Source organism: Oryzias melastigma, linkage group LG19 (assembly GCF_002922805.2).
Source record: "Oryzias melastigma strain HK-1 linkage group LG19, ASM292280v2, whole genome shotgun sequence".
NCBI classification, from domain to species: Eukaryota; Metazoa; Chordata; class Actinopteri; order Beloniformes; family Adrianichthyidae; genus Oryzias; species Oryzias melastigma.
Genome location: NC_050530.1, coordinates 3,410,948 through 3,428,516, shown reverse-complemented (window position 1 = coordinate 3,428,516; position 17,569 = coordinate 3,410,948). Strand labels below are relative to the sequence as shown.

General features: G+C 38.4%; 1 protein-coding gene across 5 annotated transcripts in view; it reads left to right on the top strand.

Annotated features, from left to right (window-relative positions):
* The window catches only part of mpp2b (membrane protein, palmitoylated 2b (MAGUK p55 subfamily member 2)), a 68,826-nt gene that overhangs the window by 10,847 nt on the left and 40,410 nt on the right, over positions 1 to 17,569 (top strand). For 3 of the 5 annotated variants that reach the window (XM_024285776.2, XM_024285778.2, XM_024285775.2), the window contains exon 2: positions 7,989 to 8,068. In XM_024285776.2, coding sequence (XP_024141544.1) covers positions 8,038 to 8,068 — 31 coding nt within the window. In that variant the 5' untranslated portion in view covers positions 7,989 to 8,037. Of the gene's footprint in view, positions 1 to 7,988; positions 8,069 to 14,515; positions 14,929 to 17,569 lie in introns of those variants that run through there. The other 2 variants (XM_024285773.2, XM_024285774.2) reach the window with 2 other exon arrangements.

The window sequence follows — 17,569 nt, the reverse complement described above, 5'->3', positions numbered from 1 at the left end:
TTGTCTTGGATACGACAGTTTTCCCTTGTAAAGTAATGAGAAGAGTGGAGCCTGTGGGAGCGCTGGGTTATTTTTAGGCCTGACGCCAGCACGCATGTGTGGATGGAGGGTTGTTGTGTTGCCGGTCCGTCCGTGCGCGCGTGAGCACGCTGGCAGCTTTTAATGAAGCCTCGGTGTGAGAGTTGCTCGTGGCGTTTCGCGACTCTCCAAACAAACACCTGAGCCGCTGCTTGTGTCGCTGCTGCAGGACAGAAATGTGATGCACGCAGCCGTAATTTGCTCTGACTTGTTTCCTATAAAAGGAAATGGATACACGTGTGGCTCGACAGAATGAAATGCCTGCTCTAATATCAGTCATTGCTATTCCTATTGATCCAATCCTATTGATCTCTGTTTGAGAATATGTCTGTTTGTACGGGGAAGGAGCAGATCTGGAAATGTGAGGTCATAGCATCTGCTCGCTTCCTGCTTTACAATGAAGGGTTGACTCAGAGAGCAGAGACAGTTCAGATGGATGAGATACAGAATCGCTGTGCAGTCTGATCCACGACTTCCATGTCAGGATTTTTCCTACTGCAGCTACAGAGTAAATAACTCTGTGGAGACACAATTTTGTCTTCAGAACTGCCTCAATTCCTGGTGGTATAGATTTACTAGAAACATTACTCAGAGTTTGCTCCATCCTGGCATGATAGCATCACAAATTTGTCAGCTACAAGAGCTGCCGCAAACGATTATTTTAATAGTCGACTAATCACCTATTATTTTTTCCCATTAATCTGGTCATGGGCAAACTGGATGTAAAGAACACATCTTAACCATCATTAGCTTTAAACTAACTAAAAACTAGATATATAGCATTACCTGTGATAATGCTAGTGTGAATGCTGTAAGCTGAATTTGGCTTCTGAAGATGCTAGTGCTGATTGCTGAAAAGGCTCAATCTGATAGTTTGATAGTTAGGTTTATTGGTTTAGTTTGCCATTTACATGATTTACAAAAAAATGTACAAAATACACAATCCGTAAAAAGATGATGCTTATTAGATGGGCATCCTATTAGATGCCTAATAGCTGAAAACGCTGAAGTTGATAGCCTGCTTAATATTAGTAAAATGCCAAATTAGCCAAAAAAACTTGAAAAGAAAATCCTAAATTAGCCAAAACAGCTAGCATGCAGCTGAAATATTAGCTAGACTACAAAGTAGCCTAAAAACAAAAAAGCCTTAATTAGCCAAAATGGCTAGCATGCAGCTGAAATATTAGCAAAACTCAAAATTAGCCTAAAAAACTGAAAAAAATCATCAATTAGCCAAAACAGCTAGCATGCAGCTAAAATGCTAGCTAATCTCCAAATTAGCCTAAAAATTTGAAAAAAAAGTCCTCAATTAGCCAAAATAGCTAGCATGCAGCTGAAATATTAGCCAGACTACAAAGTAGCCTAAAAAACAAAAAAGCCTTAATTAGCCAAAATGGCTAGCATGCAGCTGAAATATTAGCAAAACTCCAAATTAGCCTAAAAATCTGAAAAAAAATCCTTAATTAGCCAAAATGGCTAGCATGTAGCTAAAATATTAGCTAAACTCCAAATTAGCCTAAAAATCTGAAAAAGCCTAAATTAGCCAAAATGGCTAGCATGCAGCTAAAATACTAGCTAAACTCCAAATTGGCCCAAAAAACAGAAAAAAGCCTAAATTAGCCAAAACAGCTAGTATGCAGCTGAAATATTAGCTAGACTACAAAGTAGCCTAAAAAACAAAAAATACTAAATTACCCAAAACAGCTAGCATGCAGCTGAAATATCAGCTAAACTCCAAATTAGCCTAAAAATTTGAAAAAAATCCTCAATTAGCCGAAACAGCTAGCATGCAGCTGGAATATTAGCTTAACTACAAAGTAGCCTAAAAAACAAAAAAGCCTAAATTAGCCAAAATAGCTAGCATGCAGTTAAAATATTAGCTAAACTCCAAATTGGCCCAAAAAAAACCAAAAAAGCCTAAATTAGCCATAACAGCTAGCATGCAGCTGAAATATCAGCTAAACTCCAAATTAGCCTAAAAATTTGAAAAAAATCCTCAATTAGCCAAAATAGTTAGCATGCAACAAAAATATTAGCTAAGCTCCAAATTAGCCTAAAAATTTGAAAAAAATCCTAAATTAGCCAAAACAGCTAGCATGTAGCTGAAATATTAGCTTAACTTCGAAATAGCCCAAAGAACCTTAATAAATGCCAAAATAGTCCAAAAAGCTAGCATAATGCTATTATAACTTTCAATTTTACTACACTCTGACTCCATACATCAAGTAACGACTAATCAACTATTAAATTAATGGTCAACTATTTTCATGTCAATTAGTCGTCGATTAATCGACTAATTGTGGCAGCCCTATTGACAACACTTCTATGATGCCAATCTTTATTCTATGGGATTCTATTGAGATCAGGACTCCTCAAGTTCAAGAAACCAGCCTGAGATGATTCCATTTTGATGTAGCATCAGTAGATGGTACACTGTGGTAATAAAGGAATGGACATGGTCAGCAACAATACTCAAGTAGGCTGTAGCAATGTAGCAATGACCAGTTGGTACTGACAAAGTGTGTAAAAAAAAAACAACTATTCCCTACACCACATAGGCCAAAGTCAAGGCCCTGGATCCAGAACCGACCCTCCAGATCATTTTATCTTATTGTTATTAATGGCCCGATGTTATCTTGCTCTTTTCACTTTAACAAAATATATTGTTTAGATTTAATATATCTAGTTTTTAGTAAATTTAAAGGTAATCATGGTTAAGATGTGTGCTTTATATCCAGTTTGTGCATGACCTGATTAGTCGACTAATCGGAAAAAATAAACGGTGATTAGTCAACTAATAAAATAATTGTTTGTGGCAGCTCTAATTTCGAGATTGCTCTTCGGGAGACCTTTGTTGTAATCAGTGGTTATCTGAGTTCCTGTTGTCTTTCTATCAGCTGAAACCAGTCTGGCTGTTCACCTCTGACCTCTGGCATCAACAAGAAGACATTTCCGCCCACAGAACCGCTGCTTATACTTTCTCTTATTCTGACCATTCTCTGTAAACCCTAGAGACGTTATGGATGAAAATCCTACCAGTTTCTGACATCCTCAGACCAGCCCATCTGGCACCAAGAACCATTCTGATGCTAGGTTTGAACTGCAGCAAATCATTTTGACCAGAAATCTTAGTCTGACTTGATCTGAGCTGGTTTCATGTCACTCATTGAGTTGCTGCCATGTAATTGTCTGTTTGTTTTTTTTGTCAGAAATATCCTTCCAATGAGTTTAATTTGGTACTTGATAAGAAGCTTATTTTTCCGGCTAAAAGTCTAACAAAAGACATAACTGGATTTTCAGGAGGATTAAAGCATTCCAGAGTATTGCAACAGTTTTACAGCAGAAATGCGACCCCACACTACAATGTAGAACAGCTTACAAGATAATCCGACACCTTCCCACACCTATTTCAGTTTATTTTGAGTTGAGAGATGTCGATCTGTGAAATTTCGACTGACTTTGGATGCATTTAGACAAGCTTACGATGACAGGCGTTTTATCTAAAAAAAACATCAGGCCATAAAAATCCCAACGCTAGCGGGAAAACAGTACAAATAAGTGCAGTAAAGGGCTAGAAATGTTGTGTGCAATAGGTAATACAAGGAGATGAGCCAGAGAGGGCTTAGATATTGAGTATGCGTGGTGAACACATTCATTGTATATTGACAAGAGCCCCTCCATGTCACTTCTTTGACATTTTGGGTGTCTCCAACTCGTCGTTTTGTGACGTACTGGTTGTTTGTAAAATCGTGGGTCCCCAACCCTCTGGACGTGGTACTGGATGCGGTATCAAATGCGGTACCACACGTGGACTGGTCCTCAGGATGCGACCAGTACCGGTACCCTATCACAGTCTCGGGACCCTTATCCATCACCAGACCTGGTATGAGGCGCGGTAGCAGGTGCGATACCTGACGCAAACCAGGTCAATACATGGTACAAGGCGCTAACCCAGTACCGGTACCCTAATCCAGCACCGGACACATCCTACCAGGTGCGATACCAGGCGCTGACTCAGTACTGGTACCCTTATCTGACACCAGACATGCAACCAGGCGTGGTACTAGACGTGGTACTAGACACGGTACTTGACATGAACTAGGCCCGGATGCGGTACCAGGCTGGGGATCAGGAAACAGGTATCCAAATTGGATTGCCCCCCCCCCCTTTAAATTAAAATGTATTTTAATCATTTCACTTCCCTTCCTGGGATGGGGTAGTCCTGGGGCCCTGGCCCTGGTGAGGCTGTATGGAGTGTGCATGTACCTCGCCCTCTGATGGAGGGTAAGGTCCCAACGTTTGTCCTTCTAACCCAGTATCGATACTCCAATCCGGCACCGAACATGGTAACAGACGCGGTACCTGATGTGAACCGGGCCCAGATGTTGTACCAGGCGCAAACTGGTACCAGTGCGGTCCATGTCCTGCTACTGGACCGGTTCCGGTTCGTGACCCGTGGTTTAATGGGAACAGCCAGCACATAAAAAAACGACGAGCTAAGGACACCCAAAAACGTCAAAGTGGAGGGGTCCTTAACCAAACGTCAGTAAATGAGATTGTGTTGGTGTGATTGTGTGGTGTACCCATCAAGGTGTACCCATCAAGTAGCGGGATAGGCTCCAGCAACCCTATGACCCCAAAAGGGACTTTTAGGGTTTGGAACTTCGATGAATGCAAGGATTAAAAAGTAGAACTTTTTTCATTAGGGTTTCATGATATGAGCAGAACTTGAGATAATAACGATCATGACAATATGACTTTAGATAGATTAGCAACAAGAAAAAATAACTAATACATTATCTCCATTTCTCAACAACAGTTTATTTACAGAAAAGTCAACATAACATAAACTATAGAGCTAGTTATACCAATAGGAGACAGGTAAGAACTTGTATGTTGGGGAAACACACCAAAGAATAGTTATTTACTTTTAGTATTGGCCAAAGCTAATGTTGAACAACGTAGTTAGTGTGTAGTGTGTCTTTCCTGAGTGAATGTTTTACTATGACAAGTTCTTGATAAGGCAAACTAGCATGTTTACTGTGGAAGGTTTTGAGCATATACACAGACATGTTTCTTTGTTTCCTGTTATACTGTAAAGTCTCCCTGCTAGCAGGTATGTAAATGTACTTTTTTATCCGTGAGAATATAATTTGATGGAGTTTCTAAGACCGTTGACAGCAAGTACTAGGCTCAGCTTTTACTACGGTTTGTGTCTTTTTTGGTTTCTTCAGATTAGCGGTGGGTGTTGAGGTGACCATTTTCACAAAAAAGTATTTTGTTGTATAAGAATCACAAAGATAAGAAGTTGGTCCTTTTTTGTAGCTCTTCCAAAGGTGAATGCTTTCTCATCATGACAATAAGGGGTTTGTTGAATTAGTTCCCATCGGGTGTGAGGAAACAGACCAATTCTAGACTAAATCCTTCATGTAAATAAAACGGATAGAACACCTCAGAATGCTATGGGAGCTTGTGAGGGACATTAATAAGGTTGCTTTGTCTTAGATTTTCGGATCATTTTTCAAATCAGTAAAACGTAAAATAACAGGAGAAAACAAGGCGATAAAAGCGTAAAATTACTTTTTTAAAAAAGTTTTAAAATATATATATTTGAGAAAACATATATAAAGTACTCCTTAGCATAAATATACACTTACACATCTTTGATCTTTGAAAGAAAATGTAAGAACATGTAGTTTCTAATTATATATTTTTGTCTGGAGACCTAATCTACAGAAACCGAGGGAAAAGAATGCTTAATATGCCGTTTTTTCCAAATTAAATCTTAAATGAAAAATATAAAATTAAACTTTCATTATTTTTTTGTATATATTGTAGTATTGAAACTAACTGTGGGACAGTTTAAATATTTAAAATAATGATTATTATCTGTAGTACATGTGCAGGTGAGCCACTGCCTCGCCCGCTTTTCCTGGTGATTTTTGACCCTATTGGCTTGCCATACTGCCCTCCTTTGACGGCACGTCCCTGGAGATCTGAACCCAGACATAGAGACGTGCACCAATGCTATTTTTCAGCTCTTCAAAATAAATAAATCTCGCAGTATCTGTGTCCTCCATGACGAGTTTGAGAAGTTTTTGATGGAAGCTCCTCCCACACGCGGCGGGAGCTTCAGGTTAACAGACTTGACCGCTAACAGCAAATTTTCAGTACGTGAATTTGACGCAAACTGCATTCAGTGTAGACAGACTATTAATTTTAATAATGTGCGCACATCGCGCATCGCGATCACGGATAGTTCGAGGTCCTTACGGATCGCGCACTATCCGTGATCTACACCCCTAATTTTAAGCATCCTAAGAAACCTTTTTAAACAATTCTCACTCAAATCTAGTCATGGCTTTATTGTTCTGACCCCCTCCACGCCACTTTTTGATGTTTTGGGTGTCCCCAACTTGTCGTTTTTTGACGTGCTGGCGGTTTCTATTAGACCAGGAGTCCCCAACCTACGGGCCGTGAACTGGTACCAGTCCGAGGGACGTTAGGTAACGGGCCACAGACGAGGTAACAAAAGGCATACGCTAATCAGGGGTCCCCAACCCTTGGGACGCCAACCAGACTGGTACCCTAGCATGGTAACGGTTGTGTGTCCGTTACTGCGTCCCGAAGGTTGGGGACCCCTGACAGTCAGCCGGCAGCACGTCAAAGAACAACCAGTTGGGCGTGGAGGGGGCCATGAACCAAGCGTCCATATATGATGAGTTGGGAGTGAGAATATCTGAGTTTAACATCTTTGTTTTTAAAGCAAAAACACAGCTGTAGTTCATATTAAATGACCACGGATTGCGTCGCTCACTTTATTAACTAGGATCAATGCTTGGATGATGAAACGTGCCCTAAAAATAAACTGTCAGGGTCCATTTTTATGATTAATCGTTGGAGTCTCTGTAATCTGAGATGTGTTGATAAAACTGCGCCGTCACCAAACTGCAGTCATGTTTCATTGTGCAAACACAGCAGATCCCTCCGTGTGGAGACTCGGATAAATGAAAAGGGACACCGTCAAAGACGTCGTCATGTTGGTGAGAACGATCGGCTGTTGCAGAAACTGTGACCCGGAGAGCGGCTCAGAGGAACTTTTGCTGCTGTAATAAAAGATTAATCGGATTCCATTTGGAGGCAAAGGGAATTTCTTCTCGAATCAATTACTGTGGAAGGCAGACGGTTATGAAGTGTTCATAACGGGTCGCAATTTGATTTCTGGGATGTGGAGGCGAAGGGGACGGCTGACTGTTGCCTGTTGATGCACCGTGACCCTGCGGTGACTTTGCCCCGTTTTGACCATCAGCTCATCCCTTCTGCCGTGGAAAGCCATTGTCATGGCAACTAGGAATCAGCCTCCTCTTCTGTTTCACCCCCTCCTCTTCCTCTATTGTTCTTCAGCTTCTATCTCTCCGTTTTCCTACTCTGACCTCCTTAGGTTTTAGTGCAGCTTCCAGCTGCCAGTCGCCTCTATTTCTTGTTTTCCTTATTTTTTTCCCAGACAAATTTCCCACGACCCCCCCCAAGCGCGCGTCCGTGCAGCTTCCTTCATTTGCTTGCTGCCTGATGTTAAGTGGATCAATTAGAGCTAACTCAGATCCTCTCTTAGCTAATGTTAGCCGGCCTGCCCACTCACCCGTCTTCCCAACTGTTGCTAGCTGCATTCCCGACGGACGCGACGGCTATAGCCGGATGTTTCCAGAGCAACTGACTGCTCTATTTATAGTATTAAGATAGTTGGTTGCCATATGTGGGGGCTTGGGAAAAAAAAAAAGGGAATTCTCTTCAAGCTGGAAAAAGCCGGAAACGACTCTCCCTTCAGCCTGTCACAGGAATAGAAACCCTTACTGTACTCCAGCTTGATGTTGCAGTTCGATTGTGTCAGTTTTTGTCTCTTTTCATTTCAGCTCACTCCACAAGTTTAGCAGAGGACACTCGGAGGAGTTCATCTTCAGAATGCCTGTGGCAACATCCAGCTCCGACTCCGGTGAGTGTCTCGTTCGGATGCGAGAAGCTGCGTGAGCGAGAGCCTGAATGGACTGTAGCTCTCCACATCCAGGACATGCTCTGCTTCTCATCTCCTGACTCCTAATGTGACCTAATGAGCTGACTAATGGAAGCACTAAAACTCCTGCCTTACAGTCTGGATCTGTCACATCTGGGAAGATAAAAGTACACGACAGCAAACGTCTGTCACGCTCGAAACAGAAAATATAATGCAGATAATATAATAAGAGAATACCTACAAAAAAACCAAAGATATCCTACAAATGTTTGACTCATTAGATGCAACATTACGCTCTTTAACGGTGTGTTTCAGATCTACTCCAATGAAAATGGTGTTTTTAACATGTTCTTCTGGCATTTTTCTGATGATTTGGGTCAAACTTTTTGACATGGGCCATAAAAGATTCTAAATTTGACAGATGGGCCGGAATGGGCAAATTTTTGATTGAAAATTGAAACCTAAAACTGAACATTTTTGAGTTTTTATTTTAAAATTTGTGTCTTTTCTCCTCATTTTAGTGCCGATTGCACCAATTGGGTTGATAGGACGGATGCAAACTAAAAGTACATTCACACCGAACGCAATCAGAGCGCCCCGCCCCCTATTCATTGTGCAATGAATACGCTGCTGCCAGATCTTGACGCCTTACATGGGAGGAGCTAATGTTTTTAGGATGATTTTATAAGGAGCAGTGTCTGTGGATATCTCACTCAGAATGTATGGACAACACGAATGAGAAATCAGATTTATTTATTGTGAAGAGTTCTACAGAAACATCAGTAATCATGTCTCCACGTTTGAGTTTATCTGATTATTATTAAAAGATTTTCCCGCTACAGGGGACTGAGTCTGTATGACAGCCGCTTCCACAGTGTTTCTGCGTCTCTGTGAAGGCTCTCTATCTCGTATTAACCTGAGGGGAAAAAAAAAATAAATAAAATCTTAATGTCTGGATGAGGCCTGAACTGGCAGCCTCCACACCCCACAGCGGCATATCGAGTGAGTGAGCTCCGCCACGGGTTCAAAAGCTGCCGATCTGTCCAGAGTGTATCCCGCCTTCGCCCTAAAGTAGCCAGATGAGCTCTGAGAGCCTGCAGCTCTAGCGGGTTAATGAAATGGATGAAGGCTCTGGACAAAAATGCTCACTTCGGATTGAAATTCTACCCGCTGATCGAGTCACTGAAAACGTTACGTGTCCAAAGCCGAGTCCCTGATTGGGAGATGCAACGTGGCGACCTCTCAAACTGCAGATATTTACATTTTTCCTGTGCGCCTGTTGCCTAAATCACGCCGTGGGAATTCAGATCGCCTCATATCGTGTCTGTACCATTGACTTAACATTAAAACTGGCCGCCTCCGCCGCACGAATCGAGTTCGGTGTGAACGCTCCTTTAGAAAAATGCTGGTTTTATAATGATCAGAAAAATGAATGTCCGACTTGGAAAACATACGAATGTCAGAAAGACAACAAATCTGTATGCAGAAAAACGTTCTGCACCTAAACCAGGATGTTAGTAGAGTACTATTAGAAGATACCAGCATTATAGGGAAAATAAAACATTATAAAGGATTATTAATACAATCTATTCCAGTTTGGTGGGCCAGATTAAAGGGTACGTCTTTACCCACGCCTGATTTAGGACATTGTTACGCAACCAGCCCAGGCCTCCAATTTTATGTGTCACTTTTTGTTTTCGTTTACACGTCTATGGACTCTGGAAAAATACAAAACAGGACAATAACATAGAAATCTGACACCAAGGGTAAAAGGAATACAGTTTATTAAATAAACAAAAACCCTTTTCCTGCAAAGAAAGACGAAAATGTAATAATTATTCTGGTTAAAACAAAAAGACAAACCAAAAGGGAACCTTAGCCAAACATAAAATACATCATGGAGACTGCTGGCCCGTCCATGTCGACTGTCGGAGTCAGCAAAACTACCTAAAGAAAACAAATAAACAAAGCCCACAAACTAAGACTACCAAACCCCAAACTAAAATAACAAAACCCAGCTGTGTAAAGAGAGGACAAAGAGGGGAAAAGAATAAAATAAAAACAAAACAGCACAACAGCAGGGTAGCCCCACCCCAAAAGTCCCGCCCACATCTCAGAGGTGAATTTCTAATTAACTCCTGTCAGTCTGCAAAAACTATGTCCTAAAAAATGACAGTTTTTAAAAAGATATTGGATAAAACATACATTTTCATAATGAAAAAACCATTGAAACACTTTGAAAAACGATGACACTTTGGTCAAACTACCCAAATTAGTGCAATAAATCAGCTTTTGGCTTTTTCTATTTTCTTATTAATGATGATAAAACATAAAGCATCAAAAATCTATGATTAGATTTTTTAAGACACCATTATCTTCATATTTCTTCACTCTGGCCAAAGATTTATCACTTACAGCCTTGAAATATTTTATAGTTAGATAACGACTTCCTGCAGTCGGTAGTGATAAAACGGAGCTCCAGCTGCTTTTGTTCGGTCCTAATTTGTGCTTCATGCAGGAGGCCGAAACAGGATTTAGGTACTAAACATATTTTTCATGAGTTTATGTGATTTTTAGATTTTAAAAGGAGTTTTTTTGAGAGCTTCTGTTTCTAGAAACTTCTATAATGCTGGAGGTATGGAGAGAAAATAGACTGATTCTTGACAAACACAGAATTCTTGATACTAACACAATACATTGTGTGTGTTACTGTGTGTACTTGCAGTTGTGTATTCACAGGTACAAATATTACTAATTAGAAAAAAATACAATTTACACACACACAACTTTAAATACAGCAACTTAGGAGAAAAATCAATTCAGCGATATTTCACTTGGCGATACTTGTATTGATTTAAATGTTAAAAATGATATTTAATTAATCATTTATAAGCAAACAAAGTTGCTTAGAATTTTGATCATTAAATTAATTTTACCATTTTATTAACATGAAAGACATATTCAGATTCCGGTAAAATGAAATAGTTCTGGTACAATCCTGGGAAGTATCGCGATATATATCATATCGTGAAATGTGTATTGTAATATGTATCGTACCCCCAGACTTTTGCCAATACACACTCCTACTAACTACACACACAAATCTTTAAAAAGTACGCACCAATCACCTGATACACACACACAAAACCACATTTACACACAAATCATAACTTATTTAGTAGGGCTGTGGATCATCACTTAGGTGGCGATCCGATTCGATTCACGAGTCAAGAGCAACGATTCACGAGTTGAACCACGATTCTTACTTTTTATTATGTTTATTGCTATGTGTATGTCTATTTACTAGTTGGATGAAAATTTAAATTATTTGTATTTAATCGTCATTTATACATTTATTTAGAACAAGTGATCACAATCAACTGAACTGATTAAAAAAAATTCAGATAAAAATACATTTTTTTGTCATTTTAAAGTTTTTTTTTGTGTGTTTCGATCTTCTGGTTCAGCAGTAAAACAACATAAAAAGGATAAAAATCACTTTTGTTTTGGGTCATTTAACAACAAAACCTGAAAATGTTCTACACAGTTTTGTATCTTCAAAGTTCTTCAATATTTTACGTTCTAAGCATCACATATTCCTGCAGAGCCCGTATGAAAAAAAGTATTTTTCTCGCAGCAGAATCAGCTGATTCACGTTGATTACATCCACCTTTCAGCAGCGCGAGGCTGTTTCTTCAGAATAAGCTGGAGTTTCGTTAATTACGTCAAATGTTGAAGAGTTATCACAACCAAAGTAATTAAACACTGGCGCTAAAGCTCCGATGTTAAAGCTAATTTATTTTTTCAGAAGTTATGTCTGTGAGCGGAACTTCAGTCTCAGTTTTTGAACGGAAAAAAGCTCTTGTTAATTTTACTTTGAAAACAGGAAGCTTCACCGTCACTAAGATGTGTTTACTTCCGGTGGAAGTACGGCGGCTCTTTCGGACTTTATTTTAGTTCGTAAACTTAAAATTCAACATTAATCTGCATTTCAGAGCAAAAATATATCGTCTCCAACTGATATTTTGATCATATTTTGCTACAATTTACCACATTTATAAAGATCGCGAATCAGCGATCTTAGTTAGATGTCGAGAATATCCCTATTCGAAATTTTGGGAGCAGATCGCGAATACCCGAGCACCCGGATACTCGTTACAGCCCTATGATTTAGACTTGTTTGTATTAATTATCAGGCATATCCGCTTAAGAAAGTTGGAAAACGTCAAGTTGTCACCAGATTTTATTCAAAATCTTAGTTGATAAGAAAACTCTGATGACCCAGCATTCGAGCAGCACTTAAACACATCACTTACACGTGAATCTTGAAGACGTGAAAACATCAGATTTGTGCATAAATGTGGTTTTGTTCGCGTGTTAATTGCATCTTGTAATTTTTGTACATCTGAATACACAATTGCAAGTACATAAAGTTACGCCCAAAATGTATTCTATGAGTTACAAATCAAGAATTACACACCGGAGCGCCGTCTGGCTTAGAAATACCTCAAAAGGAAGTGAAAAACCCGGTGGATCAGGAGATATTTCTTAATTTTTAAGACCCACATGACATTAAAAAGGTACTCTGCAGTGTTTTCCATATTAAAAGTGAAGCATTGCGACTTATTCTCGAGTTAAAATCATTTTTGTGTCCCCTATACACGTCTCTTCTGAATATTACTAACAAGAAGAAACCAAGAAATTATTTTTGTTTGTTAATTTAATTAGTTGTCCACACACCAGCTTGACACTTGCAAACATGTTAGAAATACTAAAATAAAAATGAATTTTTTTCTGTTCTTTTAGCACATTCAGCACCCCCTCCCTCTTTTATAAAAGTTCATTTTTATCACTTGTCTTGTTCTTAGTAATCTGCTAAGTGCTCTTTTAATTTATTTAATAAACCAATTATTTTTTCTAAAATTTATAGTTCCTGTAGTTTGATATGTTGTTATATATAAAAGTGGATTCAATCGAATTACATTTTAATTTTTACTCCTGCAGTTGTTTTGAAGAAAACGACAAATCTGAGGATTTGTTGCCAGAAATGAAAAATTAAAGCGATAATAAAAAGTTGTTTACACATCTTTTCTGTCACAAACAGAAAAAATCAACAACATTTATTTAAATAAAAAAAGCTGTTTTACTGATGACTTTATTTGAAAATCAGGATTTGTGGTAAAAAAATTTAAAAAGCATAATAATGACTTTTTCCCCAACTTGTTTGAAAAAAAGTTGGTTTTGCCAAAAATATCCTCATTTATAGGCTATTGTATATTTAATTTAATGTTTTTTAGCCTTTTTGACAAGTTTTTTTACTTTCTCAGTAAATCTCCTTCAGTCTTCCTGTTTTACATCTACTGCTGTGCAGATCCTGGTCGTGTTGCGTTCGTCCGTCTGCACATTCGTCCACATTTGACTCTGATTTGAATAACTTGCTTCAAGATAAAGGACAAAGAGCACAGATCCTGTGACTGTGAGCCATCATTCCAAACATTTTTACAAACTTTCAACTTCTCCAGATGTCTTTTTTTCCGTTTCTGATTAAACTTTTGATCATCATATCTTTTCATCAAGGTTTGAAAAGTCGACAGTTTCTGTCTGCAACCTTAAAGAGCCATTCGGGTCGATTTCTCACCAACCAAAACCCAGTCGGAGCCACGAAGTCGTCACTTTAGAAAATCATTTATATTCATGTTTTTGCTATTGACATGATGCATTTAAATACACTGTTGTGTTTTTTTTGGTATAAATAAAACATAAACATGAAGAGAAAATAGCGTTTTTAAAAATGTGACTTCCTTTCAAAATAAAAGACATCCGACACCATAGAATTGTGTTAATGCAGCAAATGCAGTAGGAAGTGTAAAGTCATCAATGATTAAAAAAAAAAATGTTTATTTTACTGTTTTTGGTGCATTTCAGCCACAAATTCATAAATATAAAATAGAAAATCTACTTTATAATTTATAATTTAACATAGTTTCAAATCTGGTTGTGCTTGCTGACAGTATATTGATTTTTTTGTGATAGATTAAGTCCAAATGTGTCAGTTTGACGTTGATAAACTACAAATAATCGATGGAGAATTTCGGCTGCTGTTGTTAGGATCCTCGTTGGATGATTAAAATCGTCTTTTTGTGAAAGAGTTTAATAAAGTTTAAGTTAATTTACTACTTAGTTACTTTTTCCTTCACAGTCACTTTAAACATTGATTCTGGACCTCCCGCCTTAAACTGTTGCTCTCTTAAATCCCTGCCAAATAGTTGACCCCAAAATTTAGGGAAATAACCTTTTTAAACCTATTAAAAATTCTCCTCTCTTTTTTGAGTGTCGCTCTTTTGTCCTCCAGTGTCAGAAAAGCTGCCCAGGAGTAATGGAGGCGACTGAGTAATTACACTATCTATTAACTCGTTTAGCCACGCCCCCTCTCCCACAGACCAACCCTCTGCTTGCCTGGGTTGACCCCCGCTGGGAGAACCTGGGGAGAATTGCTCCCGCCTCCTGTTCTTCCTTCTCGAGGAGGCACCGTACCTCCCTCCCTCTCCCCCCCGCCGCCGCCGCCGCCGCTCTCCTGCTTCTCTCGCCTCCTCTCATTCATGCAGAAGAGGAGGCGCTCAGCCAGGCGTAGCTTTTTTTTACACATTCCCGTCAGGAGCAGGTGGGAACGGAGGAGAGCGCCGCCAGCTCCTCTCGGCAGAGCGGGGAGGATCGGTGACGGATAGGGAGTGGAGGTTTGGTGTGGGGAGGGATGGCTGGCAGCCTGTTTGGAAGGCTCTCTCTGGAGGAAGGGGACTCTGCCAACTCCTTGGAGGGCCTGGATATCAAGCTGGGGGGGGAAGGTAAGAGCGAAGGTTCCAACCTGCTGCTGGATTCTTGCTGGATCGGGTCCAGAACAGAATCCTGGAGCTGGGAGTCGTCCCTGTTTGCATGTTTGTATTTTTAAATTCACATGGCCACTGCAGCGTGATGATGATGATGATGAGCAGAGGCAGATGAAGACCGAGGGCAAAAGCGTGCTGCCTTTGCATTCGGAAGCATTATATATATTTATATCAGAAAACGTCTTTTATTTGATTCCCAAGCAAGAAAAAAAACGAAATAAAAGTAAACTTTTCCTTAAAGGAAATAAAAAAATAAGATGTTGCTGCTCGCTGTGAACTCCAAATCTGTTTGTTGTACTGAATATTTATTTGTTCTTACAACATGGGAACTCCTGTTCTTTTCATTCATAATTGATAGAGTTTATAAATATTGGATTCCTCAAAAGAAAACGAGTTCTGCTCCTTTTTTAATCCATAAAAGTATTTTTTTAATAATAGTTATTTTCAAATGTGCAACAAAGATTTAAAAGATGATCTGAAAATCCAAATTTTAATGAGTGAATGAAAGAACTTTAATCATTTAAATAGCACTTTACAACTCCTTTCAGTGAACTGAAGTGCTTCACAATTAAAGGGAGAAGAAAGAAGACAAATTAGAACAAAATAAATAAAAAAAAACAGCATTAAAAATGGCAAAAGCCTCAGTAAGATACATAGGAATACAAAAAAAAGAATAGAATAAAATAAAATACCATTGACTTCTGAGCGTTAAAATTAAAAACAAAAACAAAAAAAGTTATTTATAAGTTTATTCGACATTAAAAAGTATCTCTATAAATGTACCACTTGGCCAAAAATGCTATTTTTTTATCTGTAGTTCCTGGAAAATCTACTGCAGAAGAAAAACCATGTGACTAAATATCTCTTCAGTCATTGGCCAGGAATTATGAGGGCGGGGCAAAGAGAAAGAATAATGAGAGTCTGGATTTTTACATTTCGTTGACCATTTTTGAACGTCTGGATCAACTTTGCTACAAAGGAGCAAGACGGTTACCGAGGAGACGACAGCTGTGAAAGTATGCTAACAAGTGTTTGGCATATGGATTGTGGTGAAAACAGTGTGAGAAGCGATGTGTATCACCTAAAAAGTTGAGCCTGCATTCCTCTGACAGCATTTTAATAAGTTCCTGTGTCCCGTTGCTGCTCCACTACTCTGTTTACGTCCCGTGATGTCAGCTACAGCGGCCGTTTTAGTCCATTTGTTCCACTCCGAGCATGGATCTATTCAGACTGAGGTATTTCAGAGTCAACCGGATCTTAGTCCGATTGGTGATGAACTGAGACCACTTCAAAAGATGGGTCAGGGAACGGTTCCTGGTCCTGGTCCACTTAAGAGTATTCAGACTGAAAATTTGTCCTGGATTATTGGGGGCTAAAAAACTCGAGTTCACTTTAGGGTAGTCGTCTAATTGACTATTGAAATAGTGGAAGACTAATTTAATAGTCGATTAGTAGTTACTTTACATGATATGGAGTCAGAGTGTTGTAAAGTGGAAAGTTATAATGGTATTCTGCTAGCTTTATGGGTTATTTGGCATTTATTAAGGTTTTTCAGGTAATTTTATAATTTAGCTAATGATTCAACGACATGGTAGCTATTTTGGCTAATTTAGATTTTTTAAGTTTTTAGGTTAATTTAGTATTTAGCTAATATTTCAGCTACATGCTAACTATTTGTGCTAACTTAGGATTTTTTTTCAGTTTTATAGGCTATTTCAGAGTTTAGCTAATATTTCAGCTACATGCTAACTATTTGTGCTAACTTAGGATTTTTTTTCAGTTTTATATGCTATTTCAGTGTTTAGCTAATATTTCAGCTACATGCTAACTATTTGTGCTAACTTAGGATTTTTTTCAGTTTTATAGGCTATTTCAGAGTTTAGCTAATTTTTCAGCTACATGCTAGAATTTTTTGCCAACATAGGATGTTTTTTCAGTTTTTAGGCTAATTTAGTTTAGCTAATATTTCAGCTACATGCTAACTATTTGTGCTAACTTAGGAGGTTTTTTCAGTTTTAAAGGCTATTTCAGAGTTTAGCTAATTTTTCAGCTACATGCTAGCATTTTATGCTAACATAGGATTTTTTTCAGTTTTTAGGCTAATTTAGTTTAGCTAATATTTCAGCTACAAGCTAACTATTTGTGCTAACTTATGATTTTTTTTTCAGTTTTATAGGCTATTTCAGAGTTTAGCTAATTTTTCAGCTACATGCTAGCATTTTATGCTAAAATAAGATTTTTTTTCAGTTTTTAGGCTAATTTAGTTTAGCTAATATTTCAGCTACATGCTAACTATTTGTGCTAACTTAGGATTTTTTTCAGTTTTATAGGCTATTTCAGAGTTTAGCTAATTTTTCAGCTACATGCTAGCATTTTATGCCAACATAGGATGTTTTTTCAGTTTTTAGGCTAATTTAGTTTAGCTAATATTTCAGCTACATGCTAACTATTTGTGCTAATTTAGGATTTTTTTCAGTTTGTTGGGTAATTTGGAGTTTATCTAATATTTCAGCTACACTCTAGTTATTTATGCAAGCTTAGGATTTTTTCAGTTTTAGAGGCTATTTCTGTGTTTAGCTAATATTTCAGCTATATGCTA